Source organism: Phalacrocorax carbo, chromosome 6 (assembly GCF_963921805.1).
Source record: "Phalacrocorax carbo chromosome 6, bPhaCar2.1, whole genome shotgun sequence".
Classification (NCBI taxonomy): domain Eukaryota; kingdom Metazoa; phylum Chordata; class Aves; order Suliformes; family Phalacrocoracidae; genus Phalacrocorax; species Phalacrocorax carbo.
The window spans coordinates 42,533,356-42,561,252 of NC_087518.1; the positions used below are offsets into that span (position 1 = coordinate 42,533,356).

Below are 27,897 nucleotides of genomic sequence, written 5' to 3' on the forward strand. Positions count from 1 at the left end.
AAGGAAAAAAAGGTGCTTTAATGAATACACATGATGCTTATTATTTGGATCGGCAACATTTGTGCCTTCTGTGCCTGAACGGCACTTAGAATAGGTTAACATTTGGTTTACAACACAACAATAAAAATTGCCTTTATTGCAAATAAACAGAGTATTCACACCTTACAATATTGTTTTAGATGCAATATTATATTCACTCTTAGAGGATCTAATATTAATATAAAAGGCACATACATTTAATGTTTTCACACCTTTTTTATTTTCCAAGCAGTGTTAATATGTATTTTCAATATTGCATTTACTTTGTTAAAACATCAAGCTATTTATGTACATTTGTTTGCAATCTGAGAACACACACCATCAAGTAATCATCTGCAAAGTAATAACATTTAAAAAAAAAAATAAATCACCGCCCAGAATTTTTACCATCCACTCCCCCACTTGCTTTGATTTAAAAGCTGCACTAATAGGACAGAAGCCTTAACATTATAGTAGTTGAAACAGGAAACAAACACCACTCTCTTCTAATAATTGTCTTTAGCTGCTTTGATTGGTTGCAGTTAATATTAATAGTATAACCTTTAAAAATTGTGGGGAAAGGTAATACTTTATCTTCACTCCTCATATTAAGGCTCCAAAGCAAGCTTAATGAGAAACCATTATAAAATCATACTGCTAAGTAGTATCTTAACTCACAATTCGGCCTATATAATTATATCAGTATTGCAACTGACAATTACTACTGATATATCAAACTTACCTTTCTTACACTGTGCTGCTCAGGATGTGTGTCACGATTACAGCATTAACTATTATTTGGGCTTACAATGCAAGACAGATTAGAGTTCTAACCTCACACCACATGAATACAGAACAAAAATTTTGCTTACAAACGGAAATAATGTGGTCTCAAACCCTATGGATATGCATCCATGACACAAACCCCACGCGTACCTGGCAGCCTCTGCTCAGGATTTGTCCTGGACTGACACGACATCAGGGTCACAAGTTAGGCTTTAGGGACTAGCAAAGCTTTTTAAGAGGGCAAGACCAGGACGTAGGCACATTTCAGCATACCTGGCTCTAAACAATGCCTTCTATCCTCACTAGCACAATGTGACATCAAACTCATCCAACTAATAGTGAACAAAAATAATTAATAAGTACATTTATAAATGTCATTTTAAAGACTATTAACATATAAAACATTATCATCTTTATGAAAATAGAACAATTATAGAACAATTTCAGCATAAGCTTGCCTTTTTTGGGGAAGAAGACACATACTTCTTTTTTTTTAAAGGCAAGTGTTCTCCTGGACAGCTGCCAATAATCTTGTGTAAAATGTCCTTAAAGCAAGACAAACTCCTCTGTACTAAATCTTTTTAATCTTTTCTTTTCATCCTCAGAGAAAAGGTCATTTTCTTCATGGAGTGCACTGGAAGCAAAGTCATAGTCTCTAGAATGACCCTTTACAAAAGTAAACAAGGGATATTTCTCCTTAGATGAAGATTTCAGCATCTACAAGGTAAAATATGTACCAGATAAAACATTAATTGGAAATTAAGAAATATATTAAGTAGTGATATTTATCTGATGATGACTGCAAAGTAAAAAATGCATTTTAAATTTTTATTATCATCCTATTAAAACAAAAGCATTGCATAATCTAAACATCCCCTCCTCCCGTTAAACTTCACTTCCATTTCTTCTTCAGGTAGCTGCTAGTTTTATGCCTAACCCTGCATCTTGTTCCATACAGATCACCTCTACCCGCTGTTTGTTTCAGTGCAGCTGGCGCTCTTCTAGGAAGATAAAAAACTCTACGAAATAGTTAACGGCCACAACGCTCTCCTCAAGCACAGGTACGAATTCTGCGGCAACTAAGCATCCCAGGGAGATATTTTTATTGTAGAATCAGCATGTACAATCATCAATGCTTTTATTAAAAGTTTAAACACATACACCTATGTAAATAAGCCAATCAAGAGCACACAGCTAAAGAGACTGACGACAGTAACAGGCTGCAGTAACTAGGGTGCCAAAAATCTACATTTATAAATAAAAAACTGAGCATGTCGAAAGTGGGTGATGGGGAATGACAAATACTAAGACCAATCAGCAAAACACCTTTAATAGCAGACAAAAATCCACCAAATACTGAAAGACATAAAGACATTTGAGCCTTTCAGGCTGTTTTGGACACTTAATTTTCCACTGATTTTTTTTTTTTTTAATGATTTCTTACCTGCTTTGAAAAAACAGCACAGTGGTGCAGTGACATGCAGAACCACATTAGCCTAGAGGTATACACTGTGTGGAACTAAAATCACTAAACATAATTTCATGAGAACAATTAATCTAAAACAGTAAAAACAGTAAGAACTATTTTTAAAAAGGCAGTAAGGGAACGAAGGGGGTGTTTCTTAAAAAAAGGTCATATAGAGTAAAATCCTTGATTTTTACTGTGGTCTGAAATGTTCCACTTTACTCTTGTCTATTTTCATTTCATTTGGCTATTGTAATATGGAACCTGGGTTAAAAAGCAAGGAGATACAGGAGAGAGACACACAGAGTAATCAGCAAAAGCAAAAGGAAGAGTAAAAAATGAGCATTAGAAAGAAAAAATGTTTGTAAGAGGTACAAATGCTTTGTTTCTTGAGACAACTATATAATTGGATGCAAACCCTTTAATCTCCAAGGGCTGAATACAAGCTGGCTTAATAGGAACAGGAATTGATAGCCACATGAAGGCTGTTTGCTGGTCTGTGAAGTGGACGGGTGGACTTAGGCCAGCTCCTAATTGCAAGTTTGTGACGGAAAACTCATCCAAATACTGCATCTCAGGGAATACATGGTGACCAAACAACCGTTGCACCTTGAAAGATGGTCCCTCCAAATCAGGACAGAAATACACCTGCACCTCCACTGCCATTGTCTGTGTTCAACTTTCCGTAAAACCTCCTTCTCTACAGGCACATGTAACACCTCTCTCTGTGTACTAAGGGAGATGATGAAATATTAAATACAGAACATAAACTGGAGAGACAGGCTAATGCCTAAACAAGAGTTGAGTGGAATTTGGTTAAGAGTACTGCAATTACTATCAAGCTACATCTCACTCAGTGATCACAGACAATTTGAAACTCTAAAGAGCTCTTTAGATACCACTGTGATGATTTCTGCAAAGAAATTTATTTTCAATATACACAAAAATCAATATTTTTTAGTATTTCAGTGTTAAACTGAGACTGTCACTGTTGTCACTGCAACAATTAATTCTTTGTGCTGAACTGCATCCAAGTTCAACACTCAATCAGTCCAGTTCTTCAGAGAACTTTTCATTTCTGCTAAGAACCTGGGCTATAAACAGGCAAATGCAGTTGTAGCCCAAGTGGATTATTTATTTGCTATCCTGGGTTTCGACAGGGAAACAATTCACTGTATTACCTGAAAGACAAGCTGGGTACCAGTTAAGTAACAAAGTAGCAGCAGAGGCTGCGGCCAGTAAAAGGCAGAACCCTCGCAGGTGCTGTGCAGAGGCCAGAGCTTCTTGCTGACCTCCTGGATCTGCCACATGGTATTGAGAAGCCAGTCAGAAAATGCTGTGCCTGCTTGGTACTTGTGCTGGAAGTAAGGCTACAACCAGTCGGTAAATCCATCCTTCTCAAGTCTGGATGTTTCCAGGTCTCCTTAACCAATCAGCTATTTAATTCCAGGTATTATTAAACTATTTAACAATAGCTGCCTAACTAGCAAGTACAGAAAAAAAGGGTAACTTGAATGTGATTTGGATGGAGTTTCTCCAGTCACTTCATTTGGGCCTTTGATTTCAATGCCTTAACTTCTCCATCACTGAACATGTGGCTGAAGGTTTATCCTCAAGTAATAAAAGCTAAATCTTTTCTCCCACTTCTTACTGCCCACAAAAGCAGCAGGAACCTTAATTTTTTTAGTCTAGCCTACATACAGCACACCGCGATTATATGTGCTTTATAGTTCAGGAGTTATCATCCTCAAATTGCAAAGGGAAAAAATAACAGAAGAGCAGGAAAAAGCAAAGAATGTGAAGGAAGGATTGAAAGACCATAGAATGTTTCACGCGTTGTATTTGCAGCCAAACTTTCCTCTAATTTCAAAATTACTGTACCTTAAATACATTTATATAAAATAATGTCACTAACATTAAAGAAATTCTATCTAGAATACCAGGATAATAGCTCCAAGACTTAGGTTGGCCATGAGTATTTTCACAACACATGTTCAGAAAAAGAAATGTACTTAATACCAAACTTGAAAGAAAAGAAAGAAGGGAAAAATAGAAAGAGAACTTCCAATGCATCCGATTTTGTAATTAGGTTTTCTTTTTACCTGTTATTACATTGTTCCTTATACACGACAGAACAGGAAAACATGGAAGAATAGAAACCTTACTATTTAAACTTTCCATATATCTATTGCTTACGAACTTCTACTTCTTTAAATCTACTTCCTACCTCTCTGTGCAAGATTCAAAGAAACACCTTCAGCATCAATCAGTATCCACTAAAGATTATACACAGTATTAAGTTTAAAAATACTTTTTTGGCTATAATACTAAAACCACTTAACAGGACATTCAAAATGCTGAACAAACATTAATTCTTTGCACTGTTGTGATAACTACTGTGGTTAGAATATTAACGTGACCACCTTCTGCTGCCACTGCATCCCTTCATAGACTATTTTTTTAAAATCACAAAATAGTTATTTGCCACCACAGCTAATACGACATATTGATAATGCTGTATTTCACACACACACACTTACTGCAATAATCAAGAAAGAAAAAAAAAAAAATAATTGACATTTGGACCGAAATGAACCCATACCAGTGTTTTTAAAGTGGAAGGGCATGATCAGACAGATTTGCTGGGTGATACCTGCTCCATAGACTTCATAACATTATTACCAAATCATAAACACACCGCTTTACATTTAAATGTCATCAGAAAGAGCGCTTATGCTAACAAGAAACAATACCCAATTTTGGCTTGATGAAATACCTCCGAGGGGCCGGCGGCCTCTCCCAGTTCCCTCCCTCGGGCAGGGGCGACCCCTGCGCTCGCCGGGCGGGCTGCGGGATATTCCCATCTCAAGAGCGCCACCTCGTGGGCCCGCCGGCGCCACTCCGCCGCCTGCTCCGTCCCCGGCCGCCTCACAACGCGGCCCAGCGTCTGCCCGGCTGTTACGTATTGGTAAAATCGGATGAAATGAAAACCAACCTAGATTTCTCATGATTATAAAAGCAGAAATAAATATCAAGAAAAGAACGATGCCCATTCAGAAGAGCGACGCTGATTCTCTCCCCTTATCCATACACAGTACACACCGCTCTGGCTGAGGAATCGATTCGGTAACTTCAACACCTACCTTCGTGATTTCTTCAGAAGCCTTCTCAAAGTCCTGAACAGTTCTACAGTAAAATCCTATTGTGCAGCTCGGATCCATTTTTTTGAATGACATCTTTTTGGGAGAAGGACAGTGGAATGACTGCAAGTTCCAAGATTAAAAAACATGAAGTGCCTAGTTAAGGTTGAGAATGGTATAGGCCAATGCATTTACTTTTTTTCCCCACCAACAGCTTTAACATACAATCCCCTGGATCACTTGAATTAAAACCCAGCACACACTTTTGAAGTAATTTTTTTCACACACCCCCCATATTCGAGTAAATCCACTCTTCCCCACATGTATAAAACCTTCTGCTGTTTACACTGTATTCACCAGACTTGCACACAACACCATGGTAGTTTGAAATCTGTCAAAGGTCTGCCGCTCCGAGCAGTACTTTATGAATATTCCCAAGGCAGAGGAGGTGAATGCTCTTCTGCAAATTGAATTTGTAACAGCTTTTGCGCTATCTTACAATCACTGCTTTACTACCACTGCCCATTGCCCCTTTCCCTCCCCCAACCTCTATAAAAGACACATAATGGCATAAACCAACCTCATGCATTTTCCTTTAGTAAATTAAATTGGTTAAAAAACCCACAAAAGCAAAACCTTATTACAGTAATCCACAATTCAGGAAAAAACCAAACAACATGCCCTGCTTTATAAATGTTTTTTTTCCCTAATGTGAAATCTCTTTTCATGACAGATGATGCTCTGACAGTGCTGTGAACTGATACTACCAGCAGCCACGCTATAAGAAAAAAAACCAAACAAATATACAAAGCCCTTACCCACACTCCTCATTCACAGTTTATGGACAAAAGAGAAGTATATGCTATCTACCCTGATTATGTGTGTGTTTATTACAGGAACTGTAGTTTTGGTGAAGCTTGTTGTCTAGTAACTGAAATTATTTGGTCACCCCTGACCGTCTCTCAAAGGCAGTCCTCTCTAGTCTCCTAACATGCAGGACTACCCCACCATTCTATGTCTATTAAGCCACTACCAATCCTGCTACAGCTGCTCAGTAACAAACGCTAACACACCATGTCTGCACCACACTGCAACGGAGATACCACTGTCCTAAAATGCAGATTTTGTTTTTTATTAACTTCCCCCAGTGATCAATATTCTCCAGTGAACAGTCTGTGCTATTTCCTTTCACATTTACATGTAAGCTGTGCACAGCTCACAGCTCTTTTGGCACAGCGCTTATCAGCACAGGACCAGGACAGCTACTAACACAACAGTAACACCAGGACAGAGTAATGCAGATTTCTTACCAACACCACTGTGTTTCCTCTGTAAAGGAAAGCTGAAAACTGCTACAATCTAATTTGACTATAGCACCAGCAACCCCTGGCATCTAACATCAAGCAGCTTGTATACTAGAAAGCATTTCATCCTTTTCTTTTTTTTTTTTTCTTTTTGCCAGTCAGAAAAGTCAATCTACAGAAGATGATAGCGCTGGTTACCTAATCTGAGTGTATCTGTCAGTGTAATAGTTTTACTTACTGGAGTATTTTGTTCTTTACTTGAAATTACAAACCTGAGAGGTATTTCTATTAATCCTCTGCTTGAAAATATCAGCAAAGATGAGAAGTGCTCTTTCTACAAGATTGACTCTAGTCACTGTTTTTTCTCCTAATTCTGTTCAAATTTTACATGCAGAAATTGTATTTTGAATATTCGTTCCTAAGTCAACAAATACATAAATTGAACCCTGCCTTACGTATCACATTTCAGCATCAACACTGCAACTACAGTTGTGCTGTACTGTTCAGGGCAGTAGCGTTAATGCTACACAAATCACTGTACAACAAAGAGAAGCGGGTAGGCTTTTTTTTTTTTTTTACTCCTCCAAACAAATGGATTCTGGAAGCCAATACAGAGTGGATTGATTTCCAACTTATTCTGGACAATTTGTCAATTTTGAAAATACTCCCTACAGATAAATCTAACAAGCAACTATCCACACTAAGAAAGCAATTTCTGTTTACTTTTGACATTTCTGGACAAAGATATAATACTATTAAATGCACTAAGCATTAAATTGCAATATATTTTCCGTCTGCAGAAAAGCATTAGGATGCGATCGAGCCAAGCTGGCAGCTCGCGTACCTTCAAAATACATTTTAAAACCTTATTATTATTTGGAACTTCACATTAATGCCAGTCTGCAGCACAATCTGGAGGATAAGGCATGGGAACAGAAACCAAAAAGATGAGTATTTTTTGTAGCTTGGCCACTCAGCTACAGTGTCACCTTAAGGAATTCACTTCAGCTCTGCTTCTGTGTGCTCTTCCCATCTTTTGTCCAGCTTACCCAATTATCCTGTAAAATCTTCAGAGAAGGCTCTGTATTTTACTACAGTTCTTAGGATGAAGTGGCAAGGATCTTGGTTAAACTCTCCAGCTGCTGCCACAATACAAATAGGTAGGGCTGGGACTCACCAACTCTTCTTCCAAATATCTCAATGGGATAAATCTAAAGGCATCTCTAAAAACAATGAAGGTTTCTGTCTAGGGGATTTTCTGGTACATTTTGCTGCTATGTTCCTTTTTTAAATTCAGAACCTTTTCATTTTCTAGGGAATCTTATACTTCTATCTTACATGTCACGCTAATTAAAGCATCTTGTCAAACACAAATATTCAAAAATATGTAGTGTTTGCTTTAAGTCGGCCCTAGGATTTGACATAAGCCCTAAGTAAGTCCTTTGATATATGTAAGTACTTTTCCTAAATACTATTTGATGGTATTTTGATTAAGGTATTGTGATCAACTTCAACATACGTTAACAGATCTTTCTTTTCATAACAACAGACAGGACAATTGCAGTTCACTCCACTGTTCTCAGTTTAAGTTAACTCTTAGCTGCCATACAAAACAGAACCCGTGATGATACATAACTTCATTACATACCATTTGACTTAAGTTGACTGTTTACACTTAAAATGTAAGGTCACCTACTCAGTTCCTCAGGTGTGAGTTTAAGATTTGCATATGGCTTGCTTCCATTGTTTACAGAACTTCACTGCAAACCTTTAAGAATTCTACATTAGGTAGCTAGTATTTTAAAGGTGATGAAGATAAATACATATTCCTCTTCCTTATTTAAATGGAGTATGTTTTTTCTGAAGCTGTGTTTCCATGTTTAGGAGTGCTTAATTTCACAGAACACGGTGGCAGGAGGAACCACTACTACTAAACAACTCTGTTCTAGAGCAGCTGATGCTGTCCTAAGCACTTGATGCAGCCAGAGAGTGTTCCTACACTGAATGAAGAGTTGCTCTGAGGAGGCTGGAAGTTCATGTTGAAGTTGGACACAAGGGCAAGAAGGAGAGTTTGTATGGATGGCACCGAGTACGTCTACTGTGAGTACTGTGGCTATTGAACACTTACTTCTGCAACTGACAATGTTTCCCCATGGTACTTGTAAATTAAGTTCTTTAATAACCTCCTTTAGCTCTATCTATTTTCAAAGCGTGTTATTTGGCAAGAGGTTAAAGAAAAGGGAACACACTATTGTAAAAAAAAAAACAAAATCCAAACAACAACAACAACAAAAAAACCAAGCATGATTTTTAAGACCTAGGCATAGCCTGAAAAGATGCATTCACTACACCTAGATGCACCCAGAAAGTCGTGGCCTAGAAAGGGGTCGGGGAGAAAAGAAAGAACAAATGCAGCACCTACACTTTCAGACATGTCAGTTTCTTGGAAACTACTATTTCATAAAAACAGCTTGATTAAACATAATAACAAGACTCATTGAAAGAAACAGTTCAGACGAGTAAAATTCATCTAGTCAACCACAAACCTCACTGATAAGCCTCAAAAACTTCCACTTGTATGAAGCTAAACAAGTCACCTGCAAAGTTGTTAGGAGCAAAAGTTACATTTGAAATGATAACCACCTACTCCTGTAGAGAAATATTGCTGATTCCTGGATAAAGAAGCAGCAGGTAATTCTGCTGGAACTCTGGTTCCAACCTGAAAACAGGCTCCTACTATAGAACACTACAGTAACTCTCTCCATGGTGTTGATTGCAACTTGAATTTAAAATAACATAACCCAAAACTGACCAAAAAGACAAACCAGCAAAACCAAATCCAAGTACTACACTAAGTACTACAAATATTGTCTATTTTCTTTGATGGAAAATTACTTAAGTGAAGTTATCATCTGTTTTTGAGGTTTTCTGATCATTAAAAAGAAACAGACAAAGATTAATGAAGTAAAAATCAAAACCCCATATTGAGTTTTTAACCTCTGGTCATTTTTGTTGATTATAGGCCTATAAAGACGGGCAGAACTTTGATAAATAACATGTAACTGTAAACCCATAAAGATGCAGCTAGCTAGAACATCTCTAAATAATTAGTGTTTGATTCATATGGGAAGAAAACAGTGCCAGGTCTATATCCATACTACCTCAAGAGGGAAATCCTTTATGCTGACATCTACAAAAGATTGGCAGTAATGAGGATCCATGTAAATCAAACTGTCATCTACAAGGACAAAACAGAAGACAAGTAATTCAAAAAACACCTTATTATTACACTGCTTACAATCCAATTTCTATGCAGAACAGCTGAAAAAAAAGCCAGCAAGTAACTGCTTGCCAGGCTGATATTCATTGACTGAAGCATAGGTTTTTGCAGGACAGATTAACTTTCGCATAATCAAATATGCTTGTATAAGCAGAATTTTTATAAAGTGATGAGACTGTCATTTAATTTTTGGTGATAAAATTACTTTTACAAACACACAATTATATTCTGGAGTTTGCATATGAAAAATGTATTGTTCTACTTCATCCTGACAGGAAGAATATATTGCTTGTCATTTAAGCATCAACTAACACCACTTGAACTAGTAAAAAAGTAAATACGTAAATAAGAACTGCCAGACAGTAACAGCAAATGCTCCTGAAGTTTGGTGAAACAGATAAATTATGCCTTGTTTATGCAACAAAGGAAATTAAATGTACATTTTACAGAATCCAATTACTACATGGGGTAAATGACAAATGACTGGACTTGGGTAGATATGATGAATTAATAAGGTACTCATTTTGCTATTTTAATCATGCTATTTCCCACTGGTTCAATATTAACTTCCTAACTCTTAAAGAAAAATATTGAAGAGACATACCATATTAAAACACTAACCTTGAAATCCAGCAAAGTAATACGACTGCTTGGGTTTGCCACCAATAATACCAACACAATACTCAAGGCTTAAAATGCCCTATAAGCAAAACATTAAATAATTAGGACAGTGTTAAAAAGAGTAAATAATAAACTGAATTAAAATCTGCTCTTTCTTTACTGTTTTCAGGAAAATAATTGTTTTCTTCTTTCTTTTTTAAGAGTGACTTAATGATTTTCTGGGGCTTGACTCAATTTTTAGAAGCTTACAACTGACCAAAGTGAAAACATACCATCGGATATTCTAGAGAAAGTCCTCCCTTTTCATGAGATCCCCATACACTGAGAGAATTGGCAGTGTCATTTTGAGTGAGGAGACAAAATGTATGTCATACAAGTTGAGCACAGGTTGCTTAGTCAAAAGGTATCAAAGGATTCAGATTTACAGAGTTCATATACATTTATGTTCTGTGGCCCTGGGGGCTCTCTTCTTTTTGCATTCAAATGTAGAAGTCTGGATAGAGTATGAACTTTCACATCATACAATTACATAGCAATTAAAAGATACAGCTCTAAAATTAGCAGCCAAAAACATGGGAGGAGGGACAGACACACAACAGACAACCCCCATAAATCTTACTGGATGCTGATTGTGGGGCTAGAAGAATCAGAACCATCAGTATGTAGGAACTTTGAGAAAGAGTCATTATGCATACACCTAATGAGATTTAAAGAGGGACATGGGGTGAAACACAGGAATCATTTCAGTCTGGAGGTGTAAAGAAAGAACTCCACCCATGGCAAAGCTAGGAGCCACCAAGGACAGAAAGAGTTGAGGTATCAGCTGTGGGCTACAGTCACACCAGTGCTGCCAGTGTATTTCTGTTCATTCAACTTGAAAGAAGTTGGGTTCTGTAATATACATGTCTGTGCTGGCACACAAACCTAGCAGGCTTATCATTACATAATAAAATGTCGATTTTATGGATATACCTTCTAGTGCTGGGGAGGAAGGATTTACCTGTATGCATGCAGTTTTGCCAAGGTAAGAATATTTCAGTAGTATAACTGACTGAAATGTCTCTATCATGCACAAGGTCTGGATGTTGCCATGAGCAATGGACACCAAAGAAATCCCCCTTGATCATTTCTCTGTTAAAAGAAGTACCTAGCAAAGGAATGGAAGAAGGCATGGAGGACTTTCCTCCCTCTCTCTTCAACAGATTTCTACTCTTCTCGTTTTCATGAGGTTCTGTTTCTTACCAGGCCTCATCAGGATTTTTGTGAATATTCAGTCTTGGCTTAGCACGGCTCTCCATTAGTTATACTACCAACTCCAGTGGGAGCTGAATTTTGCCAGCATTGAGCACTTTGGAAAGCTGAGCCCAACTGTTCTAATGCAACTGAAGCCCCAAACCATTAAATACTCTGAAAACAGAACAGCCTTTAAATGTCCATAAATCACAGTGGGTTTCTTGTGGCACTAGGCAAGTGTTGGGTCCAAAAACTTGGACACTGGCCCAAACTGGGACAACAATCCAAAAGACTACTGGCTGACCTGAAGTGAAATCTCCATTAGCTGGCAGTCATATTAATATTCTCTCCTCTAACAGATCAACCAGTAAAAGTATAACCATTACATTATAATTGTATAAGTGGAGAAAATTTCTCTCAGCAAAAGGACTGATATTTTGTGTACTATTAAGACCAAAACTTCTCAAGATAAAATTTTCTCTGCTTAGACAATGATAAAATAACGTATAACAAAAACTGTTGTACTCCTCACCTGAGATGCTACAAAGACAACTTCAGCATCATTTATATGGGCTAAGAGAAAGTGCTGCTTACTTAAAATACGAATGAGAAGGCTTTTTTAGAATATGCTCCTTGGTGGCTGAGCATTACAGAACATTTTGGCAGATCAGAGGCAAAGGTCTGAAACAGCTAAGGAGGACACATCCTCTGCCAGTGAAACAGAAAGGGAGAAAAGCTACTTAGAGTAATGAATAACTGTTTAATCGATGGGAATTTTCTTGTAAAAGTGAATTATAAAATATTTATCAATTTTCATCCATAAATATAAAATCCTTTGTAAAAATTACCTCTTGTACTACATTCTAAAATCTGCATTTTTAACTTAAATCCAGACCCCAAGAAATTTAGTCACTTCTTGTGAACAGTCAAGATAGACATTGGAGTGACTAATATATGCAATTGAAAGCCCTCTTATCACAATCTCTGTTATAACAGACTGCAAAAGGCAGTACCAGGCTTTGTAAATGAGCAGCAGAAATCACCCTGGTAAAGCCGGTTGTACCAGGCAAGCTTAGACAATGTGACTGTGCTATGAAACCTCGTGCCATGCAAACATATTTTACTATGGCAAAAGAGTGGTTTTGAGAGCTAAATTGAGAAAGCCTGTGCAGGGTAAAACTAGCCAGAGATATCCATCAATAATAAAAGCCAGTATTAAAGAACTGGAGTCACTTTTCTTTCGCTGAGAAAGCCATATGAAAGTTGCAGAACCAACTGTTTGTTAGCTTACAAACGAAGGCACTATGTGTTTTCCTGGACATGACTGATTCAAAGGATTTTTTGCAGTTAACATTGAAAGTAAAGTAAGGTTGCCGTACATCATGTCTGCAACCACGGTCTTATCTCAGCTCTGTCAGAACTAATCAGAGAAGAACTAAAACCTTCCAAAACCAACTGTCTGAAAACACAAGGAAAAGAATCAGGAAAGAAAAACAATTTATTAGTTCATCACTTAAATAAAAGGCTTCATCACTCTGTCTCCTCATGCCATTAAAAAACCAAACATTTCCTAAAATTTTACAGAGAAGACACAGTCACAAAAAACAAAACAAAAAAAAACCCCAGACTCTCAGATTTTGTACATGCTACTAAACTGTGGTATTTTAAAAATTAAAACAAGAATTTAAAGACAGATAAGCAGCAGCATGGAAAATGATAAAGCAGCAGGGCTAAGAGAACAATCTCTTCCCTATGTAAAGTATTCTTGTGCTCACAAGGTAGGATTACAGTACATCTTCAGGTGTTTGCACCATAAGCAGAAGCTCTGCTGAAAAGGACAGCATAGACTTTCCTCCACTCTTCTTTCTCATTGAGTTTTACTTCTTTTAATATTAATTTTTATTTGTAGTAACTACTTGCTACTCCTTGTCACTGGCTTTAAAAACATTCATCCTAATGTCCAGACAATGAAAAAACTCTTGAAGTAGTGACTAAAGATATAAAAAATTCTAACCCCTCTCTTAAGGGGAAGAGAAAGACAAAAGAAAAAGGGAAGAACAGAGAAGCAACAACCCTAAACCATTTGACATTTAAGAAAAGAAATAAGAAACAGAATAAGGAATATGGTATCTTTATACTTTAAAATGCTGATGGATACTTAATATAGCACAACTCTAATAGCATATGTAACTAAATTACCATTTGTAATTTGAGCCACTGCATTAACGTCTTTTCAGGTAGCTACTTTAGAAGTAGGACAGTTATCGCTGCTTTACCAAGGGACATCATGTGCTCTGCAATTATGTCTGATCTTGTAATAGGGAAATTTAAAATCTGTAAAGTCAAACTTTACAACCTTCAACTGTAAAATCACCACCACACATTTAATAGGTAGAAGATTACCATCATGAAGTCGCTTTTCATATCACCTAGTGCTACTATTTGAAAAATGATTGAACTCTAGTTTCATACCTTTACAAACTCTATGTAGTCCATGTTTGTTCTCTCTCCACCGAGTCTCACAGGAACTAATATAATTACAGCTTTTGTGACTGCTTTTCCAGAATCCATAAAAGAACACTGTCTGTCAATAACATCTGAACTGTAGACTGAAAGGAGACACCCAGAAATATTCATATTTAAAATATAATTGCTAGCTTTTACAAAGACACACCTACAACATGTCATCACTTAGTTTGCCAAACTAAAACTACAGTTCTCCAAAATACTACTGTCGTCCTGAAATATAACTCTGAGTGACTGATGAAAAACAGCATTATGCCTCCTTATTTTCAGCAATATTTTGTAAAATGGTAATGTGATGCTGCTGAAATAAGATATATTGTCAGGAAAATGCAGAAGGGGTAGGTTAGGATAAAACCAATAAATATTTATTCACTTGATATAAACTTCTCTAAAAGGAGTAATTTAAAAATTGAAAGCCTACAGCTAACAGAAACATCTACACGTGAAAGGGGAAAAAAGACAATAATTGATTTTAATAAAAACTCATGTTTGCTGCCTAAAGTTAATACAACACAGTCACTGAAAATGAGTGAAAAAACTTAATGCAGTATTGCTTACTCCCTCCAAACTAAGAGAGATGTGAAAAATCATCACCAGAACAAAGCAGCGAAAAATTAATAGAATTTTAAAAGTTTCCACTGTCATTGTAAGTCAGGTGAAACTGGTTTTCACCGTATGATTAAACAGTATCTCTTTAAAACCAGTTTGACTGATTATCCAGGGACGTCGGTCTCGTCTGTCCTATCCCAAGATCAGTTATGACATAACTAAAATTTCTGGCAGCTAAACATGGCTACTGAAGTAATACATTGTGCTTAGATTTGAAAGACTATAGTCATTAGTGTAAAGTTTCACTGCACGTTTAGTTCATCTTGTCATCATTTTCTGCTCCTGAACATCCAGAGCTCTAAGCTCCTCTGCCTGTTATTGATTATTTAAAATGCCACGTTAGAGCAGCAGAAAGGTTACCACCAACTCGGGTTCACTATCCTGCTCACACCTCTGAACTCCAAGCGAAAATTACTTCTTAGTATTCTATGAGACTGGTGCAGTGTGGTTTTTTCCCCACTAGAAAAACAGGTAAAAGAATCCTGTGATGAAAAGACAAATAAAATGTAACTAACAAATCTAACTGAACTGAAGTATTTTTCAGTTGTTTGGTTGGGGTTTTCGAGTTATTTTTAGTAAGATATGGAAGTCCTTACTAGCTTATTGCTAAAACAACATCGAAGCAAGTATAAGACAGATTATTAACTGATTTAAATCCAAAATAAAAAGTTACAACAGGCAGACTGTAAGAAAAAGTTACCTTGCTGGATTTGGAATGCCACTATTTTCCACTACAAGATACCAAACAAGCAGAGCACGAAGCTTTCAAGTTGTGATGTCGGATTGTCAAAGAGAACAAACAACTGCATATATGAACAACCCCTTTGTCTACATTATCTCAATTTTGTGGATCCATTTTTGAGTTTTTATTCCTTTAGAGGTCTATTGTTAAGTGCTTACTGAAAGGCGTAAAAAGCATCTAAAATGTTTGCAAAATCTACATAATCACAACATTTACCTGTACAATCCTGAGCAACATAGACTGTTACTCCTTGTAGCTCAGGGTCTCTTGCTTCTTCAACAGCTTTTCTAAGTACAAACACAAAACTATTTAACTCATCTCTGATTTTAGAGAAATTAACAGTAAATAGACATAAATTATTTGATTTTTTTAGAAACAGGTTGGTTTTAATTTGTTGTTTGGGGTTTTTTTTGCAGTTTCTGTTTGGTTTGGTTTTTTGTTTGTTTGTTTTTTTTAATTAAAGACACCTTCCATTTCTGATAAATACAGGTTGGGGTGGGGGGTGGTTGTCTGTTTATTTTAAACACTGCCAAGATCCAGGGTATATGGCAACATGTTTTTCCCAAGCAAAGACGACAATGCCTGGCTATTTAGAAGAAACAATGAAACTCACAAAAAAAAGCCCAAAGAAATGCATTAAGTTACAATCAAATTCATATTCACTGCCTTATTTCTTTCTGTTTGTAACAATTTTCTGCCATGTGTATTGGGAAAACAAAGGCTAAATTTGCTGACAAAAATATTATGTTCAACTTGATAGATCTCTTTAGCTGACCTCTGTTCACGTAACGAGCCACAAATTAGTGCCTCATGTCTATGGAAATAAAGGCTAGCACATAAAGCTGTAAGGTTTCACCAAAACTTTCAGAAAGATAATTGCAAGATTAGGCTATTCTCAAAAGAGTAAGAGTAATGGACCTAAAAACTAAAAAGAAAATAAATGTCGATACTCTGAAGCATGATCATCAATCAAGGACAGCATTTGTAAAGAAATTAAAGTGTTCAAAACAGAAGATTAGCCTTTGACTTTAATACACGCTTGCATTAAATGGTCACTATCCCTTTATTTCACAATATATTTTGAGGAATCATTTAATACACTCATTCTCAAGTTATGAGAGCGCTATACATTGTTAGTGCTGCTGTAAGAGAGAAAGGAGACCTAGGAAAGGAGACCTTTGCAATGTTGGAAATCACCGGTGGGTTTGTGTTGAATGTAATTTTGGACCAAAGCCCGCCCTGCTCCCATTAGGTAAACAGATTGCTGCAATTTAAAGCAAGCAAAAAGAATTCTGACAGTTTCTATCATCAGAAAAAAACAGAAGAAAACACATAAAGAATGCTGACCTCACATCATTGTATGCATTTACATGTATGCACACATATACACCTGATTATTTCGGTAGAGTTTAATTTAAGATTCATATACTTTTATACTAAATTCTTCTATTCACATATTCATAGATGTATGAACTTCAGCTTCTGCTGCTTAAATGACTTATTAGTGATTCAGTTTATTGGTAAACTAGAACCCACCAAGAACATAAGCATATACGGGTATTTAAAAAAAATTCAAACCAAACAAAAAATCAGTAATATTCAAAGAAATTACGTATAAAGGCACATAGTATAGAGAAATTTGACTTTCGACTTTTTTTTAACCACACTGAATGTCACAGACCCTTTACTTTTACTGTGATATAATTATAATATTAATAGTCCCATACATTTACAGTTTCACAAGAATTTGATGTGTGCAAAGAAATGCTGAAAACATCAATTTTAGCTCTGACATTTCATTACACTATCAGTACATTACAGCCCCCAGGTTACAGTATTAAAAAAAAATCTATAATGTTATGCATGTTCCAAGGTTGAAAGAGTGGTTAGTTTTTAGAACATTTCATTAAATGCAGCTCTACTTAAAAGCCCAGGTTTGGGAGAGATACTTGGGACTCCTACTGCCCAAAGTACAGCAAAAGAGTCTTTTGGGGTTTTTGTTTTTCTGCTGAAATAAGATTGAACAAAGGCTCAGAGTTCAGTTCCTGCACCCACTGCTATTTCCCTTCCTGCCTCTGAAAAATCTCCAGGATTGCTACAAATATGGACATTTTACAAAGCCAATAATGAACGGTGAGATGCTCAGTTTAGCTGAAGTAAACTCGTAGCACTATGAAATGCTTCTCCTGCAATGTGTAAGGCGTGGTAACAATAAGAATAAAGGTATTTTTACCTTAAAATGTGTGCAACGACTGCAGGCCCATACCAATCTCCCGCAATTTTTCCAGACTTCTTTCCACATTCTATTAGCTGATGTAAGCCAAAAGCTGCCAGCGGAGAGTCGCCAAACCAAGAAATTATTTTTCTATGATAAACTTCATTTCTCATTTCACTGCCATCACAGTTTCTCTTTAATGCTTCCTGATGATGATTTGACAGGATCTTGGGTTCTCTTTCTGCTGTAAGCGATGCTTCGAATGACGCTGTCAGCTTTTTCACTGTATGGGCTGTCCATGATTCAGAATCCGAATTGTCAATGTCCAATGCATCTGGCCAGACCCAGGCTGCAGCAAAAAATTTTAGGATCCATATTAGGCTTAAGATTAACTTTTTGGAATAATTAACAAAGAACATCCCTTTCTCCCCCACGTTCCTCAGACCAGTAATATGCACTTTACATACAAATGTCAGTGTTAAAATGTAAACAAAGAATTCGAGGGAAATATGATTTGCTTTTATTTTCTGCTGAATGATAGGTGAAACAAAATACTACTAACTGTACACTTGTTAGCAATTTATGCTATCTGAGGTCAGACTCCATGATCACAGTCAGTTAAGATATAGAAGACACCCCCAATTACAAGGCACAGATTAGAACTATCTTACATATTAAAAATATGAAAGTTAACTGTTCAGTACCATCTAAAAAGTTTTATCCATGTCAAACAAGAAGTTTCAAAAGCTGTTTTTAATTCTTCTGGTTTGTCAGTTATTAAAAAAATTAGGCAAACCCGAGGAACTATTCGTATAAAAACAAACACTTCTTCCTGGCAAATTGTCAAAGGAGAGCAACAGAAAAATAGACAAGACTTCTTTATTCACTGTATTTGTGAATTCTTTACCTAGATTACAAGAACGTGTTTAAATACTATTCAGCACAGTATCTACAGTCTGCATTTCTGGGTAAAGGTTTCTCTAAACCTCCTACACGTTCCTCTCGTAGCATAATGGTGGTTCAGCGTATCTAGACAACAGTAACGCTTCCCTTGTCAGATGACTGGAAGTCTCTCCCACAAGTTCAAACAACTACTTGCAACACAGAGCATGTGAGGAAACTCCCAAAACACAGCGAACATACTGTTAGATCAGAACATACCCTGAAGGTCTACAACAAACATCCCAGAAGGCAGTGGGGAAGGCTGCCACATGCCAGTAAGCAACACACCCCACAAACCCTACGGACGGGGTGCTTTTGCTCTGTGAGCCGGATCTGGGTAAGCTCCTGGAGGTTCAGAAAGCTGCCATTACAGCAGCAAGAGGAACCATTCCAAACTAATACTGACAGAGAGCAAGAACTGCAGCCCTCCTCGTAATTCTCACTGAAGTATCCATGTAAAAGTCTTTGAGAAACAAAGAAGCACAGAGGCAACTATATTTTAATTCTAAAAATCTAAAGTGGCACTCCAGTAATGTCACAAGTATTGCTGGTAGTGGCCGTATTCCATGCCACCCACTCTTATGACAGTGTGACAACCACCCTGTGTCAACGCCTCTTAGCACAAGCAGCACCCCTCTGTGAAACCTCACGTTAATGTATTTTCACTGCAGACCCAGGCAGATGCACGCGTAAGCTCAACATAGCAACATCACAGGCCTTGCTATTCCTGTGCCGTGAGCTTCAAATTTACATCAGTGTCTCAAGCACAGCGATTTCAAAGTAAAACTTACCAGTACCTTAATACTTAAAATAAAAATTCATTTACAACATCATCCAGCAATATCTGGAACATTCCACATAGCAGTGGAAGTGTAAGTATTCCAGCTACTAACTGCAGTCAAGTTTTGCTTTGTAACAGAAACAATACCATTAACCTATAATGAAAACATCTCTGGGAAAAGAGTAAACAGCGATGAAAAACTTCACGTAAACACTTAAATCTGTTCCAAAAGCTACCCAGACCTCATAAAAAGCTTTTCAAAAGATAATTCACCAGCTGTCAGAAGACTAGGTGATGAGAAAAGTAGTCCAGAAAGACCATACATATTCCATTTTTCTATGCATTTGGATTGCCACAGAAACACTAGCACTCTGGAATCACCAAATCACTTTCCAGATTAGGATGCATGGGGGACAGTGCAAGGAATTCTTTGTAACCATGGATTTTGAAGACATAAACCTGGGGCTTTTTTGTTTCAGGTTACTTCAGAATGAGCCATTATGCATTCCTACTCACAGGCAGTCTTCTGATCAGATTTTTAAAATGTCTTTAAATGTATGTATAACAAAAGTTATATTTAAGGGATTTGTATTCTCAGCAGAAGTATTTTCATACGTTGTGATATGTGCAGTCAAGTGAAAGGGATAATGAATGTTTTATGACTTAAATATCTAAAGCAAAAGGAACATTCAGTAAGCCAATCTGACAGTTCGGTCATGACACTGCCAAGAAAGAGGACTTTGTGACACAGTTTGTTTGGGACTATGTTCACAGCTTACATCATATTTGCACAGTAAGTCCTAAGTATTATCAAAACAGGCTTTCAGAACTATCTTCTAAAGTATTCCTGGGTCCAGCAAATGGCTGAGTAAACAACACACTGTGTTCTCTCTAACACGCCTGGGTGGCTTCAGACCCATGTCTTGGATCATTTTGACAACAAGCAGTAGTGACAGGGGACATGACCGATTGTTTGAAAGGGGCAATGTGGTAGACTATGAAAGGGATTGATAAAAGCATTAAAAGAAAAGGTGGTTAACGATGAGAAGCAAAACCACCTCTATGGAGGACATGGCTCAGCTTGTAAGACTGGGGAAGACACACACCCTTAGCCTTTGAAAGCAGAACATGTTCGAAGTCTCCTAAACCTACTTCTTTCAGCTGTGACTGAGGGAGTATTTTGAGACAGGCAACGATAAGAAAAAAAGGGACATTCCTCTGTAAGTAGGGGGGGGGGAGGAAATTAAGTAGTGCAAATTTCAACACAAAGAATGATATAATGAAGTTAGATTAGAATCGTTCTATTAACTCAATATAGTAATACTAGAAGAACTGAATAATGTACAACTTTAAAACTGATAGAAGAACATCACTTTTGCCATAGCCCACAGCTATGGCTGTGGAACTCAGTTCCACACCTTGAGTTCCCAAAATGAGCAAGACTGAAGAAAAGTGGACACTTGACTGGATAATAACAATACCCAGGTATGGGATCACAAGTTTTTGTGGTATTTTACTTCACAGTTAGCTTCTGTGGAGTTTCCAGCATCTTCCTTTGACACACCTTGGTATTCCCTTTTTCAGAAATGGAAAGTAGCTCGCTCAGCTGTATCACTGCTCTGATGCCATCTAATAGTTCCAATGTTAATGAGAGGAAGTCCGGAACAAAAACCAGCATGCACTTTTGATTCTGGCTACATAAAGGCCATAACACTCCCTACAGAACACTCATGCTTATCATGCTGATATAGAGGAGATCTCTTGTAACTTACCTCTACCGAGAAAATGAAGCATAAGACCTTGAGCCAGCAGCATTTGACCAGTTCTCAGTGTGCAACCCCAACCACAGTCTGTTGTTAACGCAGACCCCTTTATCTGAGGAAATTCCTCTCTGTAAGTCAGCCATATTCTAGAAATAAAATCTTTACGAAACTCCTCAACGTTTCCTGAAATCTCCGTGTTGATTTTATCAAAATTGGACCCATCTGTAGAGAGTTCACCAGATTCTGTAAGGCAAAGCACAAAATTAAGTTATAACTTGGTATGGTACTTTTGTATGTTTTTACTTTCCTTCTAATAACAGCTATTCTATGAGAAAGATGGGGCAAACTTGCAAAAAGTAACAATCGCTTCAAATACAAGAACAGAAAAGTGGAAGGCAAACATAGCAATGTGCCAGCTGGGGAGGGGCGGGAGAAGGCAACACAGCCACATTGCTGTGCCAGTGGACTCACTGACTTGCAAGTAAGCAACTGCTTCATTCACCTGAATGCAAACTGTCAAATACATCGAGATTCTTAGAAAACTGCATACCGGAAAATGGTAACAAAGGTGTTGGTGTAGTGACTTTTTGTACAGGTGTTGTCACTATTTCATTCAGGAGTTTTGAGGAAGAAAATCTCAAATTGATGCATAAATGAAGTAAATTGCAAGTTACAGCACTAATGTTTACAGAAAGAAAAAGACTTCAGTGTAAAATCTGAATAAAGCAGGTTAGGATGGGTTGCATTAGTGGTGGTGTTGGACATTTAAATTAGTACTTTCTTAGGTTTTCGTATTCACATTTTGGATTTGGTAACTGTCTTTCTAGCAAAGTAAAAATATATCCTCAGAGCTCCTGCCAAATAAGATTGAAATGAGTTAAATGCTGTGTACACACCATCAGTTTTGAAGTGGTAACATTTTCCCAGCAGAAAGACTGGAGAGTTTCTACTGAAGTAAGTTTTTGTTTTCAACACCCAACCTAAAATAGACACAAAAAAATAGTTTAACAGTTCTACAAAACACAAATTAGAATTCTGATTCAGAAGTAACGATGAAGCCCGTATATGAATATTTGAATGTTAATACACTGGTACTGCTGCGCAGAAATCATTAGGATACAGAAATGCCAAAGCTGAGCTTAAGTTGCTTTGTCTCTATTGTGAATTCATTACCGCATAGTTGGATTCTGTGAGGTTTCCAACTCCTATAATAACATAAAAAAGCTTCACATGAGCGGTGAAAATGCATGAAGACTACTGCTTTTCCCACAGGATTAAACAAACATACCTCATCACAAAGTGAAACTGCAGGTTTCAGACACAAAAAGGGTAGTATAATATGCTGTACAAATTCAAAGGGCCAGAATTCGGTTTTTGGGTTTTGACAATGTCCCCAGACAGTAGCTTTTTCACTTAAGTCTAAATCCTATGGTGTTTTATATCGTAAGTTCGTAGAATTTCTTGAACTCTTCCTATCCCATATACAGTGTAACAACTACTATTCCCCCTCAGCCATGTGGTGGCCTTAAAGAAAGTAGAAGAAAAGTGTCTTTCCATCTTGCCAGACATCTCCAAGGGTGAGTTACAATAATTAGCAAAATTTATCAGAAACCTGGTGGTAAATCTGAGCAACCTCAGTCCTAGAGGGAAAGTAGAAAAATTAAGGTTAAGGACAGATTAGTGAAGAGCACTCTTGAAAATGCAGTTGCTTATAAACAAATTACTGATGTTCAACTGTGGAAAAGTACGTTACTCAAATGTGTGAAGTAGGTTCTTCAGTGAAGTTTGTATTTCCCACACCATCCTCTTTTTTCCAGAAAAGTACATACAAAAATAAAAGTCTTTATGCAGATGATTCCATATTATCCCTGTTTAAAAGTCTGTGCAAATTTAGTGTCATTTACATAATGTATTTACTGTTTCCAAAATAGGTTGTTGAAAAAGGAATTATGCAAATTTATCTGAAAAATGAAAAGCTAAACAAGTTTGTTTACTCAGGCTGTTTATAGTATCAAAGTAAAAATGGTTTCAAGGGCCATGTTGCATTTTCATTATTAATTAGTTATGTTTCTGAAAGATATTCCCATTCATGTCAACAAGAAACATACCATTGATTTCAATGGTGACAGCATTTTACCACACTGTTCCACTTACTGTATTTCATGTTGTGCCATGCAGACATAAACTTTGATTTTATCTTTTCTACTTCATCTGTCCCTGTGGCCTCCATATTCAAATTCTAGAGAAAAAGCCATCGCTGTCTTGTAAGACATTCAATTCTGCTACTGTAAAAACAAAAATATAAACATATCCACACACACTGAGAACACGGTATAGTGTCACCACCAGCCCACTTAGGTACTTAAGCCTAACATGACTAGAAACAGTACTAAACTTGCAGAATCCTCCACTACCAGGGACTAAGAAGCAATCACACGTTACATGAATAAGTAACAAAAACATTTATTTCCAAATACACACCAGTAAAATTAATACACAAAGCTAAATAAAATGTAATGTTCTCCAACAGCTCTCTGTTGCACAACAAATGGACCTAGAGCATGAACCCATGCCGACAGATAAGTACGCTCATTCTAATTGGTAGTGAAACAAAGAGCTATGATGGATTTCACTAAATAGAATAGATGCTATTCTTTCCTGCTGAATAGAATACAATAAGCACTTCCACACACACACAACAGGGGTTCTTAGCACCAATAAACAATACATGGTTTTAAAAAGAGCCTTAGTTTCAGATTTCTAATCAGGAATTTTCTAAGCTGAAGTTTACATGCATTGGAGGAATTGAAAGACAAAGCGCAAGATGTTTTGCTGTATGTGTACAAGGCAGAAAAAGTGTAGCACTGAAAACGCGTGTAGTAACAGTGACATAATTTTGTACAGAATTAACTTGATAGAGAGGTAACATCAAGAAATGATTAGAATACTGTCATAAAATCTGTGTTTACATCTAATTATCACTTGCAGTGCAAAAAAGGCTCTCTTCAGATTTGATCGTGTTGTCTACAGTAGTCCAGCTGTATTACAAGAACAAGAGTGGTAAAATGGTGGGAAAACCCACCACAGTGCAGGGAATGCATTTTTACTGACTCTTTCTGAACTGTGAGACAAGACGGACTTCACCTTAAAAGCAACCTAAACTGGTTGCAACCTAAACTGGTTACTACCTTTATTGCTGTTTCTAAGAAAACCGAGAAAATGGGACAGAACTCCCTTTGTAGTCTACCTGCATCATTTGTAACAGGAATTTTGCTATTAATTAATAGAGCTTCCTTCACTGCATGTAATCTGTCAATGGTTTGTTTTAAAATAGCTGATACAGGAGGTTTTCTTGATGCTATTTGGTAGCCCAAACCCTTGCACAGATAGCTGAAAAATTAAGAGCTCCTGCTTCAACAGGAGTTCTTGTAGGACATCAAAAGTTGATCAACAGTGGTGCGCCACTGCAACCCTCACCAAATTTTTAGCTAAGTTCTGATAACATCAGATGATGACGTGAACAAAAGTGAACTATCTTATTCAATTAATAAACTTGGACCAGGAGTATACACCATCACTGAAGCTACACATAACCCCCTTGCTTTAAAAGGAGAATCTAGAACTGTATTTACCCCTCCATGTGTTATTATTCTCCACTGAACTGGGATCAAAAGGAGGATGAAGACTAAACCATGTAACTTCTCTCCACTGCGAGCATATTTTAAGTAAGTAAAACTTAACCACTGATAGTATAATTGAAAAGAGTGTGAAGATGTTGGGGCGCCAATGTCTTCAGAGCCTGAGGATACTCACACAGATGCACTGTTTCTGGGATCTGCCTAGGTAGGTAGGGCAAGGAAAACAGCAGTCTACTGCCCAAGCCATCCCTAGCACATTTTTCTGCTATTCCATTGTATTATTTCATGGAAGTCTGTCACCAACTTTTTGACAAAACAAGAGGCAATGCAAGCTCACAAACATGGGGGAAGACTGACATTTTTTTGCTAGTGAAAATAACAAATGGCTACAACCCTACTTTGATTAGCCTTGTGTGAAACCAGAGTTTTATATGGGAGGGAAGAGAAAGACAACTTAAGGTTGGGGTTTTATTTCTTGCCCTTCCCCTCACCCCCTTTTTTTTTTCTTTAGAAGAAAAAAGGAAAGACTGCACAGACATGTATCACTGACTCTAGCTGGCAAAGCCAGTGAGATGAACTTCTTCAGAAGGTGTGTTTGGTCCAGCCTGTCCTCACATGATCAATCAGCGACAGTCATTTATGCAGAGGCCACTGATTGCCTTAAAAGCCAATACCTATAAAAGCTCCCTCTGGCTAAATTAGAAATGGAACAAACTCTACTGTTCCAAAAGGGCCTGAAGGAAAAATTATTGAAATGAGAAAGAAGCTCATTTTCCTTTAAAAGACAATGGTCATCGCAGCACATTTTTCTTTCATCCAGTCACACTTCTTCCCTAGCATTATGCTAAAGATGTGAATAGGACTTCTAAGAAGAATGCTAACACAAAACAGGCACATTTATTCCACTGGAAAAATGCAGGCTCTTCCCATCAATGTAGGAAGGCATCAGTAATAGCTCCACTGAGATGAATGGAACAGCATCAGGAGAAGGTCACAGGGAATATAGATTCAAGCCCGATGGGCACAATGCAACCCCCGTTATTAAATCTAAAGCTAATGGTTTCATACCGAAGTTGTCTCATTTAAGAGGTTATCTGGAACGTACATTACTAGAGCGATGTTACTTCACAGAGTAGCAGGACACACCTCTGAATGAAAAATTAAATCCTGTCCTCTCAGAGCCCCCATCACCCAGTCTTTGAGGGGGGACGATTACAGCAAAACTACTGTTTGTTAACAGTGACGGAAAAAGCTTCCTAACAACAGAATTTGTTTTTATTAACAACAGAAAAGCAACATAACCTGCCGATGCAATGGGAGCAAAAGGGACAAATTAATTCTAAATGTGACTATCTTTATTAAGAATGAAGACTCCCTTCACTTTTTCTTTTCTACCTGCAAAGAAACTGAATGACCAGCGATGACAGCAAAACCCACACAGAACTCCCTGACGGAGAGTAACACCAAGAGGTCATTTTTAAGAAGTTACCCCTTTCCGGCTGTAAACACAGACAGTTAGAAATAATACTTTGTAAAGGGCAGGAGAAGAAAAACAGCTTTTTTTTTTTTTTTTTTACTCCTATAGCGAAGACCGCACACTTCACCCACCCAGGACTTAGAGCCAAGCCAGAGCTGCTGGCGCGACGCCACCTCTCCACCGGCTGGTCGCCGCTCCGGCTCTCCGCGCCGGCGGAGGCAGGTCCCTGTATCCTCACAAGGGCTCCCGCGGGCTGCGTCAGCGGGCGGCCGGCGGGGGGATGGATCCCCAGCCGCCTCCCGGCGGGAAGCGAAAGTGGCCCCGGTGATCTCCTCACCGCCACCGAGCCGTCGGCCGCAGCGCGGTTACCGCAGCCACCCGCCGGCGGTGCGGGCACAGCCCTCCCGCCCCCTCCCTCCACCCCCCGGGGAGGGGCTCAGGGGAAGCGGGAGAGCCCCGGCCGCGCTCCCGACCTCACACCGCTCACACAGGCGGGCTGCCGGGCGCGCAGCCCCGGGCCCGGGACGCCGCCTGCGGGCACGCCCGGCAGCGGCCGCCTGGGCGCCGTCACCAGTAAGGCGCTTTACACCGCCCCGCCGCTCGCCCGGCGCCGCGGGCCGCGCTTCCCCCGCCCTGCGCCCCCCCCCCGCCGGCCGCCGCCGGCGCCAGCCGCTCACCCCTCACAGAGCTGTCGCCAGTGCGGGGCGGCGGGCGGTTAACGCCGCCCCGCTCGCGCCATCGCCGCCGCCCCCTCCGCGGCCGCCGTACAGGGGGTGGAGGAGCCGCTGGCACGGCGACCCGCTGTGAGCCCGCGGCCGACAGGCGGATGGGCGGTGGGGCCGCCGCTTACCCGCCCGGTGAGCTCCGTGGCGCAGCCGGGTGGGGAGCGGCCTCCCGGGGCTCCAGCCGTGGGGGAACGGCGCGGGACTACAGCTCCCGGCGGGCGCCGCTGCGGGAGAGGGCAGGGCCGGGTGGTGAGCCCGCGCGGGGCCTGCTGGGAGCTGTAGTCCGGCGGGAGAGCGGCCGGCGGCCGCCGCCTGCGAGGGTGGGGGGGAGGGAGGTGGGCGGCGGGGCGGGCTGAGGCGGGCCGGGCCGCAGCGGGGGATGAGCCCCCGGAACGGCGGGCGCAGGGAGGGAGGCCGGAGGCGTGGCGGGGGAAGGCCAGCCTCGCCCTTAGGCCCCGGCAGGGCCCCGCCATCGGCGGCGGCTGCATCGCCGGGCGCTCGCGGAGTCTCCAGCTGGCGTTTCAAGGCGGTTTGTTTTTTTTTTTTAAACTTGTTTCTTTTGATCTTTTGACTCCGCTACAGCAAAATGGTTCCAAAATATCTACATTCTCTGGAGACTGGTAATACTTCAA

The 27,897-nt window shown here is 38.9% G+C and overlaps 1 protein-coding gene across 3 annotated transcripts; it reads right to left on the minus strand.

Annotated features, from left to right (window-relative positions):
- Positions 1 to 235: 235 nt before the first annotated feature.
- Positions 236 to 27,526, minus strand: ATG4C (autophagy related 4C cysteine peptidase). Of its 3 annotated transcripts, none has more exons than XM_064454913.1 (11): positions 27,391 to 27,526; positions 23,580 to 23,710; positions 22,322 to 22,405; positions 21,435 to 21,668; positions 17,958 to 18,288; positions 15,941 to 16,011; positions 14,320 to 14,456; positions 10,615 to 10,693; positions 9,875 to 9,951; positions 5,413 to 5,532; positions 236 to 1,521 (listed from the first exon to the last, which is right to left on the minus strand). In XM_064454913.1, the coding sequence occupies exons 2-11, from the start codon at positions 23,653 to 23,655 to the stop codon at positions 1,351 to 1,353; spliced, it is 1,380 nt and encodes a 459-aa protein (XP_064310983.1). In that variant the 5' UTR covers positions 23,656 to 23,710; positions 27,391 to 27,526; the 3' UTR covers positions 236 to 1,350. The 3 variants fall into 3 exon arrangements, with proteins under 3 accessions (XP_064310983.1, XP_064310982.1, XP_064310984.1); XM_064454912.1 differs by having other exon boundaries at positions 27,218 to 27,526; XM_064454914.1 differs by lacking the exon at positions 27,391 to 27,526 and adding an exon at positions 26,672 to 27,103.
- Between the last annotated feature and the right edge of the window lie 371 nt (positions 27,527 to 27,897).

Coding starts and splice junctions, on each gene's coding strand:
- ATG4C (XM_064454913.1), bottom strand. CDS start 23,655: ATGGAGGCCACAGGGACAGATGAAGTAGAAAAGATAAAATCAAAGTTT. Junction 16,012..17,957: donor GTCGTTGCACACATTTTAAG/GTAAAAATACCT, acceptor GTTTGTACTTAG/AAAAGCTGTTGAAGAAGCAA. Junction 1,522..5,412: donor CTTCTGAAGAAATCACGAAG/GTAGGTGTTGAA, acceptor TTTACCTTGTAG/ATGCTGAAATCTTCATCTAA.